The 10,266-nt window shown below is 53.6% G+C and overlaps 1 protein-coding gene across 2 annotated transcripts in view; it reads left to right on the forward strand.

Moving 5' to 3' along the window:
* Positions 1-10,266, forward strand: part of ATP1A3 (ATPase Na+/K+ transporting subunit alpha 3) — a 33,089-nt gene that overhangs the window by 7,346 nt on the left and 15,477 nt on the right. For both annotated transcript variants that reach the window (XM_026447322.1, XM_026447323.2), the window contains exons 2-8: positions 2,864-2,950; positions 3,049-3,108; positions 3,506-3,709; positions 5,404-5,517; positions 5,635-5,769; positions 6,350-6,467; positions 6,588-6,856. In XM_026447322.1, the coding sequence (XP_026303107.1) occupies positions 2,864-2,950; positions 3,049-3,108; positions 3,506-3,709; positions 5,404-5,517; positions 5,635-5,769; positions 6,350-6,467; positions 6,588-6,856 (987 nt within the window). The remainder of the gene's footprint in view (positions 1-2,863; positions 2,951-3,048; positions 3,109-3,505; positions 3,710-5,403; positions 5,518-5,634; positions 5,770-6,349; positions 6,468-6,587; positions 6,857-10,266) is intronic.

Below are 10,266 nucleotides of genomic sequence, written 5' to 3' on the forward strand. Positions count from 1 at the left end.
CTCTCAGACCAGGAGTCCAGGCCCAGCCACTGCTCCCTCAGACCCAGGAGTCCAGGCCCCAGCCCTTCCTCCCTCAGACCAGCAGTCCAGGCCCCCAGAACCGTCCTCCCTCAGATCAGGAGTCCAGGCCCCTGCCCCTCCTCCCTCAGACCCAGGGGTCCAGGACTCCGCCTCTCTCAGGATCTGAGAGTCCGGCCCTGCCCTTAGCTTTTATGGGGCCCCAAGCATCAGCTCCCAGCCTTCACTAAGGTTTCTGGGTGGGCAGCTGATTTTCTCCCTCTTTCTCTCTCCTGACCCCCATCTCACCCCTCTCCTGGCCTCCTGCACAGCACTTGACCCCAGGCCTTTGTAGCTCCACAACTCTCCGTCTCTCCATGTCTCTCCATCCCTGGGTCTACCCTGTCAGGCAAAGCTGAGACCACCGCTGGCACTGCAGGGGAGTATGAAAGATGGTCTCCCCGTCTCCCAAGCCTCTGTGCCTCTGCGTCTGAGACGCAGTGCTGCTGCAGGGCTGGCGTGGAGCCAAGCCTCCCTCCCACCCCCTGCACCCCTTCTTGAGGCTCCCAGATCTCCAGCCTGCTGCTCCTCCCTGCACACCCCCACCCTCCAACTCAGTGTCTGGGTCTGGGGGCAGACAGCAGGCAGCTCAGGCCCTCTGCAAGGTCACGAGGAGATTAGTGCTGAGCCGCGCTGAGCCTCGGATCCCAGCTTGGCCCTGGGCCTGCAGGACCTGTCAGCAGCCCTCGCAGCACCCAGCCTCGCCCCACCCCTCCCACCAGCCTCGGACACTGCCCTCCCCATCCGCCCAGGCTCCCAAACTGGAACTTCAGGCACTCACACCATGCGCAGTTGAAGCCAGGACTAGGGCTTCTGCCTCTCGCTCTCCTGCTGTGTCCTCCAGGGACCTGGCCATGCCCAGCCTCTGTTAAGGACGCTCCATGGGCCCCACACATGGAAGATCCCAGAGAGAGACAGAGACCGGGAGACAGAGACAGAGATAGAGGAAGGTCCCAGAGGGAGACAGTGAGAGAGACAGAGACAGAGATACATAGACAGAGATAGGCAGATCCCAGAGACAGAGAGAGGAGATCTCAGAGAGGCACAAATAGAGAATAAGATCCCAGAGAGAAAGAGACAGAGAGAGGAAGATCCCATATATATACATGATCTCCACATATATATGGGGATCTCCATATATATATATATATGTATATGGAGAGAGAGAGAGGGGAAGGTCTCAGAGAGAGACATTAAGAGAGAGAGGTATTGAGAAGATCCCAGAGGGAAAGACAGTGGGAGAAAGAGACAGAGATAGAGAGGAAAATTCCAGGATGAGACAGTGAGAGAGAGAAAAAGAATGAGAGATATATGGGGAAGGAGGGGGACAGAAGATTCGAGAGAGACAGAAAGGCAAATTCCAAAGAGAGACAGAGAGAGAGAGAGAGAGGAGAAGAGATCTTAGTGATAGTGAGAGAGGAGAGATTCAGAGATAGAGAGGAGATCCCAGAGAGAGTGGGAGAGAGACAGCGATAGGAAGATCCCAGAGAGAGATATCAGAGAGACAGAGAGGTTGAAACAGGAAAAGAGACAGGTAGGGAGAGATGTGAGTGTCCCAGAGGAGACAGCTTGAGAGATGAAGATAGAGACACAATGACAGAGGGAGACAGACCGAAAGGTGCAAAAAGACAGAAAGTACTGATCCTTGAAACGCCAACTCAGAGGGAAATAAGAACCCAGAGAGAAACTCAGCCAGACCTGGGGAGAGACAGCCAAGAGATAGAGACAGACATCATGCAAGACAGAGAGACAGAAAGAACCAGAGATCAGAGAGAGACAAAATCATAGAAAGACATATGCAGAGAGACCCAGAGACTGCGATCAGGATGGAGAATGACAGAGACAACATAAAGAGATCAGAGTGATAGAGAGAGAGAGAGAGCTATCGAGGGAGAGAAACAGCCTTGCAGAGATAGAGATACAGAGATGGAGAGATAAAGAGACAGGAGACAGAGAGATGATGAAACAAAACAATAAGACCAACAGCTACAAACAGACCTGGAGAGACACGTCAAGGGAGACAGACAGAGGAGAAAGAGATAGAGAGAGATACAGATGGAGACATAGAAAAGACAGATATGTAGGAAGATTGGACAGGGCCAGGGAGAGGGAACAAGAGACAGAAGCAGTTAAAATGTCACATAGAGGCGGGGCATGGTGGCTCACGCCTGTAATTCCAACACTTTGGGAGGCTAAAGCAGGAGGATCGCTTGAGTCCAGGAGTTAGAGACCCGCCTGGGCAGCATAGTGAGACCCCCATCTCTAGAAAAAAATTAAAAATTAGCACACACCTGTAGTCCCAACTACACAGGAGGCGGAGGTGGGAGGATCACTGAGCCTCAGAAGTCGAGACTGCAATGAGCTGTGATCGCTGCACTCCAGCCTGGGCATCAGAGTGAGACACTGTTTCAAAAAACAAAAACAAAGTCACATAGACACAGAACACAGAAGGGGAGAGACCCGCAAAGATGGGCACGGAAACAGAGAGAGACAGAAACATAGGCAGAAGCCAGACAGGGACCTTTAGGGACAGAGACTCAGAGACACACAGAACCAGAGACAGGGAAGCCGATCGGAGCAGATGAGACTCACCGAGGCCTGAGAGTCACCAGAGGCAGAAAGGAGGTGAAGTCATCCAGAGGTGCCGGGAGACACAGGGAGACTCCGAGAGGCAGAGACCCCCACCCAGAGATGCAGGGGCACCGGCCAGGAGGATAGCCGGGGCACGGAGGGCCGGTGTCCCCCTGGAACCCCTTCTCGCCCGCAGTCTGGTGACTCTGACAGCTATCGTATCGCCACCTCGCAGGACAAGAAAGATGACAAGGACTCGCCCAAGAAGAACAAGGGCAAGGAGCGCCGGGACCTGGATGACCTCAAGAAGGAAGTGGCTATGGTAAGCCTTGCCCTCTGCCCGCACACCCTCCCGGAGAGCCTCACCAGTTCCTGGCTGGCCTAGGCACTCATCGTCTTCCCCAAACTCCTGTTCCTCAGACAGAGCACAAGATGTCAGTGGAAGAGGTCTGCCGGAAATACAACACAGACTGTGTGCAGGTGCGGCCAGGCTGCTGGCCGGGACCATGGGAACTAGGGAGGAGGAGCTGGGGGCTGGGACTCCTGGGTCTGAGGGAGGAGGGGCTAGGGGCTGGGATCCCTGGATCTGAAGGAGGAGGGGCTGTGGTCTAGATCCCTGGGTCTGAGGGAGGAGGAGCTGGGACCTGGACTCCTGGAACTGAGAGAGGAGGGACTGGGGCCTGGACCCCTGGAACTGAGGGAGGAGGGGCTGGGGACCTGGATTCCTGGGTCTGAGGGAGGAGGGGCTGGGGGCCTGGACTCCTGGGTCTGAGGGAGGAGGGGCTGGGGCTGGTGTCTTAAGTTCTGGGGGTCTGGTGAAGGCCTGGGGTGCCAGGGTTGCCCAGGGAGGGTTCTGTGTGAGTCCTCTGTCCCTCAGGGTTTGACCCACAGCAAAGCTCAGGAGATCCTGGCCCGGGATGGGCCGAACGCACTCACGCCACCGCCTACCACCCCAGAGTGGGTCAAGTTTTGCCGGCAGCTCTTCGGGGGCTTCTCCATCCTGCTGTGGATTGGGGCCATCCTCTGCTTCCTGGCCTACGGTATCCAGGCGGGCACCGAGGACGACCCCTCTGGTGACAACGTGAGTGCCTGGACCCTGCCCTGTGCAAGGCCCTACACATTTATTTATGGATACCACCCCCCAACTTCTTCCCATCCTCCAGGCTTTTCACAGCCCACTCTCTCCCTTTTTCCCATCTAACTCACAATCACCCAGCAGGAGAACCAGATCAAATACAAGGCAAACTGAGGCTCAGAAAAGCCAGGTAACTTGTCCAAGGCCCCGCAGCAGGACGTGTGACCCAGGGCTATGTCCCAAGGCTGTGTGACCTCAGTGGCCTTGAGAACAGACACCAGCAGGTGGTCATGGCCTGACAGATACCCAGAGTGAGTATCACATAGAGATCCAGGCACACCCCGCTGCTGATACGTCAGGGCCCATCCCCATAACACAGGGACACATTCGAGATGCAGCCTCAGATCCCATGCACGTAACGCAGACCCACACACCAGCCACACAGAGATGCTCACCTGCTTAGGTGCACACACATGCATGCATGTGGAGGGTCAACACAGACACCACACCAGGATATGGATTCAAACACGGCCACCTAATTCAGAAACACAGAGACAGACTCAGACATACATTGACGGAGAAACTCACACACACACACACACAGCAATGCAGGCATAACCTGGTGACTGAGAGATGTGAGAGTCAGGCACAGACAGTGTCCTTAGATATTCAAATCTAAACAATCTCAGACATAAGCTCTCACAGAGAGGCAAAGCTGGACACACAGAGACAGAGACCCACACACAGAGAACCAAAGAAGCTGCCTTGTAGAATGTAAAGTCAGGCATGCAGCCAGTCATACAGACACACGGACAGACAGCCGCATCCTAGACTCTTTAACATGTGCAGGAGGACAGACACACACACAAAATAGATGGAAAAGTCGGGCGTGGTGGCTCACGCCTGTCACCCCAGCTCCTTGGGAGGCCGAGGCAGGAGGCTTACTTGAGGCCAGGAGTTCCAGAAACCTGAGTTTCCCAGACAGACTCAGTCTCTAAAAAAATACAAAAAAATACAAAAAAACAGGCCTGGTGGCGCACACCTGTAGTGCTAGCTATTCTGGAGGCTGAGGTGGGAGGATTGCTTGAACCTGGGGAGGTTGAGGCTACAGTGAGCTGAGATTGCGCCACTGTACTCTAGGCTGGGTAGCAGAGCGAGACCTGTCTCAAAAAAAAAAAAAAAAAAAAAAGGCAAGGAACGGGTGGCTCATGCCTGTAATCCCAGCACTTTTGGAGGCCAAGGCGGTGGATCACAAGGTCAGGAGATCAAGACTATCCTAGCCAATGTGGTGAAACCCCATCTCTACTAAAAATACAAAAAATTAGTCAGGTGTGGTGGTACACGTCTGTACTCCCAGCTACTCAGGGGGCTGAGGCAGGAGGATCGTTTGAACTAGGAAGAGGAGCTGGTAGTGAGCCGAGATCATGCCACTGCACTCCAGCCTGGGTGACAGAGCGAGACTCTGTCTCAAAAAAAAACAAAAAAATCGACAGACCCTTAGATTCAAACACAACCATTACAGAAAGAGGGACTCAAGCACAGACAGGGGAGACTCAGACACACCAACCCTCATAACCAATCTGGACTCAGACACACAAATACAGACCCCCATTGACACAAAGCTCCCTTCCCAGGCGTGCAGGGACTGGTGGGGAGCGGCTTGGGCGGCCCCTGATCAACATCCCCACATCTCCCCACAGCTGTACCTGGGCATCGTGCTGGCGGCCGTGGTGATCATCACTGGCTGCTTCTCATACTACCAGGAGGCCAAGAGCTCCAAGATCATGGAGTCCTTCAAGAACATGGTGCCGCAGGTGAAGGGTGCCCGGCAAGGGCTCAGACAGGGGTGTTAGTGTATGGGCTGGGGGCTGGGCCCAATGACCCCCAGGCAGAGGGAGTCTTGGAGGTCACATTACTCCATCCCACCCCAGCAAGCCCTGGTGATCCGGGAAGGTGAGAAGATGCAGGTGAACGCTGAGGAGGTGGTGGTCGGGGACCTGGTGGAGATCAAGGGCGGAGACCGAGTGCCAGCTGACCTGCGGATCATCTCAGCCCACGGCTGCAAGGTGGGCCTGGGCCTGGGACCGGGCTTTACCCTCCCTCAGGCTGCCCCGGAGTCCATGCCCAGCCCCTCCTCCCTCAGACCCAGGGGTCCAGACCTAGCCCCTTCTCCCTCAGATTCAGAAGTCCATGCCCAGCCCCTCCTCCCTCAGACCCAGGAGCCCAGGCCCAGTCCCTCCTCTCTCAGACCCAGGAGCCCAGGCCCAGCCCCTCCTCCCTCAGACCCAAGAGTCCAGGCCCCAACCCCTCCTCCCTCAGACCCAGGGGTCCAGGCCCCCAGGCCCTCCTCCTTCAGACCTAGGAGTTTAGACCCTGGGACCCCTCCTTACCCAAGAGTCAGGAGTCCAGGCCTAGCCCTCACCCTTCGGAGATCCTTAGGGACCCTAGACCTTGGCCAGCAGCCCTGTCTCCTCCCCACCTTCAAGATTCCAGCCTCTGGCCTCCCACACACCACTTGCCCACTGGGCACCCAGGCTTCTAGCTTTGATCTCCAGGCACACAGCCTTCAGCCCCAAGCCCTCTGCATAAACACCCTCCTGTCCCAGGCCCTGGACTGAACCCCGTCTCTGTTGCACCTACCCCTAGGTGGACAACTCCTCCCTGACTGGCGAATCCGAGCCCCAGACTCGCTCTCCCGACTGCACACACGACAATCCCTTGGAGACTCGGAACATCACCTTCTTCTCCACCAACTGTGTGGAAGGTGAGGCGGGTGCAGAGAAGACACACAGCTGGGGCAGACACAGGGACGTGTCCTAAGGGGTCAGGGCCTCTGGAACCTCCCTGAGCCACCCCACCTCAGCCTAACCCCTCTGGCCTGCAGGCACAGCTCGGGGCGTGGTGGTGGCCACGGGCGACCGTACTGTCATGGGCCGCATTGCCACCCTGGCCTCAGGGCTGGAGGTGGGCAAGACGCCCATCGCCATCGAGATTGAGCACTTCATCCAGCTCATCACTGGCGTGGCTGTCTTCCTGGGCGTTTCCTTCTTCATCCTCTCCCTCATTCTCGGATACACCTGGCTCGAGGCTGTGATCTTCCTCATCGGCATCATCGTGGCCAATGTCCCAGAGGGTCTGCTGGCCACTGTCACTGTAAGGCCGGGCTCCTGCGTCTGGGCGGGGAGGGCCTGGGGGCCTGGGCCCCTGAGTCTGAGGGAGAAGGGGCTGGAGGCCTGGACCCATGTGTCTAGGGGAGGTGAGGCTGGGAAAGAAGGGGCTGGGGGCCTGGATCACAGTGTTCTTGTGAAAGACAACCTGGGCCTGACTCAGAGGGCCTCATTAACAAAGCAAACAAAGAAACAAAAATCTGGAGAAACACTGGCAAGCCGTAAAGAGCCAACAATCCTATCGCTTGTTAAGTTTACTTACAAAATTAAGAAGTGCACGCTCATGATGAAAAGTTCGAAGCGTACACCAAGTTAAAAAATAAAATAGGGCCGGGCGCAGTGGCTCACGCCTGTAATCCCAGCACTCTGGGAGGCCGAGGCGGGTGGATTGCAAGGTCAGGAGATTGAGACCATCCTGGCTAACACGATGAAACCCCGTCTCTACAAAAAATACAAAAAATTAGCCGGGCGTGGTGGCGGGCGCCTGTAGTTCCAGTTATCGGGAGGCTGAGGAGGAGAATGGCGTGAACCCGGGAGGCGGAGCTCGCAGTGAGCCGAGATCATACCACTGCACTCCAGCCTGGGCCACAGAGCGAGACTCCATCTCAAAAAAATAAATAAATAAAAATGAATAAATAAATAAATAAAATAAAATAATGAGGCTGGGCACAGTGGCTCACGCTGTAATCCCAGCACTTTGGGAGGCCAAGGCAGGCAGATCACCTAAAGTGAGGAGTTCAAGACCAGCCTGGCCAACATGGTGAAACCCTGTCTCTACTGAAAATACAAAATTAGCTGGGCGTGGTGGTGCATGCCTGTAATCCCAAGGCTGAGGCAGGAGAATCATTTGATCCCAGGAGGCGGAGGTTGCACTGAGCCGAGATCGCGCCATTGCACTCCAGCCTGTGCAACAAGAGTGAAACTCCATCTCAAAAATAAATAAATAAATAAATAAATAAATAAATAATACATAAAATAGGCCGGGCACAGTGGCTTACGCCTGTAATCCCAGCACTTTGGGAGGCCAAGGTGGGCAGATCACAAGGTCAAGAGATCAAGACCATCCTGGCCAACATGGTGAAACCCTGTGTCTATTAAAAATATAAAAATTAGCTGGGCATGGTGGTGGGCACCTGTAGTCTCAGCTACTTGGGAGGCTGAGGCAGGAGAATCACTTGAACCCGGGAGGCGGAGGTTGCAATGAGCCAAGATCATGCCGTTGCACTCCAGCCTGGGTGACAGAGCAAGATGCCGTCTCAAAAAATAAATAAATAAATAAATAAATAAATAAATAAATAAATAAAATAATAAGCCTGGTGCAGTGGCTCACGCCTGTAATCCCAACAGTTTGGGAGGCCCAGGCAAGGCAGGAGGACTGCTTGAGGTCAGGAGTTTGAGACCAGCCGGGACAACAGAGTGAGACCCCATCTCTACAAAAAAATGTAAAGGCTGGTGTGGCTCACTCCTGTAGTCCCAGCACTTTGGGAGGCTGAGGCAGGTGGATCACCTGAGGTCGGGAGTTCGAGACCAGCCTGACCAACATGGCAAAACCCCATCTTTACTAAAAATACAAAAATTAGCTGGGTGTAGCCAACCCCGGTGGCTCACACTTGTAATCCCAGCACTTTGGGAGGCTGAGGCGGGCAGATCACAAGGTCAGGAGATCGAGACCATCCTGGCTAACACAGTGAAACTCCGTCTCTACTAAAAATACAAAAAAATTAACCGGGCGTGGTGGCGGGCACCTGTAGTCCCAGCTACTTGGGAGGCTGAGTCAGGAGAATGGCTTGAATCCAGGAGGTGGAGCTTGCAGTGGGCCGAGATCGTGCCACTGCACTCCAGCCTGGGTGACAGAGCAAGGCTCCGTCTCAAAAAAAGAAAAAAAAGAAAAAAAAATTAGCCGGGCTTGGTGGCAGGTGCCTGTAATCCTAGCTACTCAGGAGACTAAGGCAGGAGAATAGCTTGAATCCAGGAGGCAGAGGTTGCGGTGAGCCAAGATCACGCCACTGTACTCCAGCCTGGACGACAAGAGCCAGACTGTCTCAAAAAAAATAAAATAAAATAAAATAAAATAAAATTTAAAAATTAGCCAGGCGTGTTGGTACATGCCTGTAGTCCCAGCTACTCAGGAGGCTGACCCAGGAGGTTGAGGCTGTAGTGAACCATGATTGCACTACTGTGCTCCAGCTTGTTTGTCAGAGGGAGAATCCATCTCAAGAAAATAATACTAATACTAATACTAAAAATAATTTAAAAGTTTTCCTCTGGCTGCTTTGCTGCCTGCTCCACCCCAGAAGTCCATTCTCTGTGAGGTCCTCCTGACAGCTGTGAGCATATTGACTAAATGCTGTCTTCGAGGTGCATGCCAGGGACTATCCTGAAAGTATCATTTTCCTCTTTCATTCTTTGACTTAATGTTTTATGCAAAGTTTTACATATCAAGGCCGGGCAGAGTGGCTCACGCCTGTAATCCCAGCACTTTGGGAATCCGAGGTGGGTGGATCACTTGAGATGAGGAGTTCAAGACCAGCCTGGCCAACATGACAAAACCCCATCTCTACTAAAAATACAAAAATTAGCCAGGCGTGGTGGTGGATGCCTGTGATCCCAGCTACTGAGGAGACTGAGGCACAAGAATCGTTTGAACCTGGGAGGCGGAATTCACAGTGAACTGAGACTGAGCCACTGCACTCCAGCCCAGCCGACAGAGCGAGACTATGTCTTTAAAAAAGCAAAACATAAAACAAAACAAAACAACAAAAAAAACAAGTTTACCGTTTTCCGTATTGGCTATGTTGAATGCTACCTTATGTCAAAGGGATTTTTATACGCAACGGATTAAGCATATTGTGAACATATAGTCTGATGATTTGGGGCAAACTGAACACAATCACGTCAGCTGCATCGAGATTGCATCTCCCTGAAGCCCCCTCAAGACCTTATTTAGCCACTGCCCCCCCAGCCAAGGGTAACCCCTAATCTGGCTGCTAACAGCATAGATTAACTTTGCCTGTGTTGAAACTTCGTATTAACGGAATAATTCAGTATGAACTCATTTCTGGCCCTTTTTGGCTGAATGTGTTTTTGACCTTCACCCATGCGGGTGCAGGCAGCAGTAATGTATTTGTTTTTATCAATATATAGCATTCCATTGTCCACAATTTATCTTTTCTGGTGTTAGTGGACATCTGAGTTGTTTGCAGTTTGGGACAATTTTTATTTCCTGCTTCTGCGTGGGTGAGCTGGAGTCTCGCTCTGTCACCCAGGCTGGAGTGCAGTGTCGCGATCTCAGCTCACTGCAAGCTCCACCTCCCGGGTTCATGCCATTCTCCTGCCTCAGCCTCCTGAGTAGCTGGGACTACAGGCATCTGCCACCACGCCTGGCTAATTTTTTGT

This window comes from Piliocolobus tephrosceles, chromosome 21 (genome assembly GCF_002776525.5).
Source record: "Piliocolobus tephrosceles isolate RC106 chromosome 21, ASM277652v3, whole genome shotgun sequence".
Taxonomy (NCBI): domain Eukaryota; kingdom Metazoa; phylum Chordata; class Mammalia; order Primates; family Cercopithecidae; genus Piliocolobus; species Piliocolobus tephrosceles.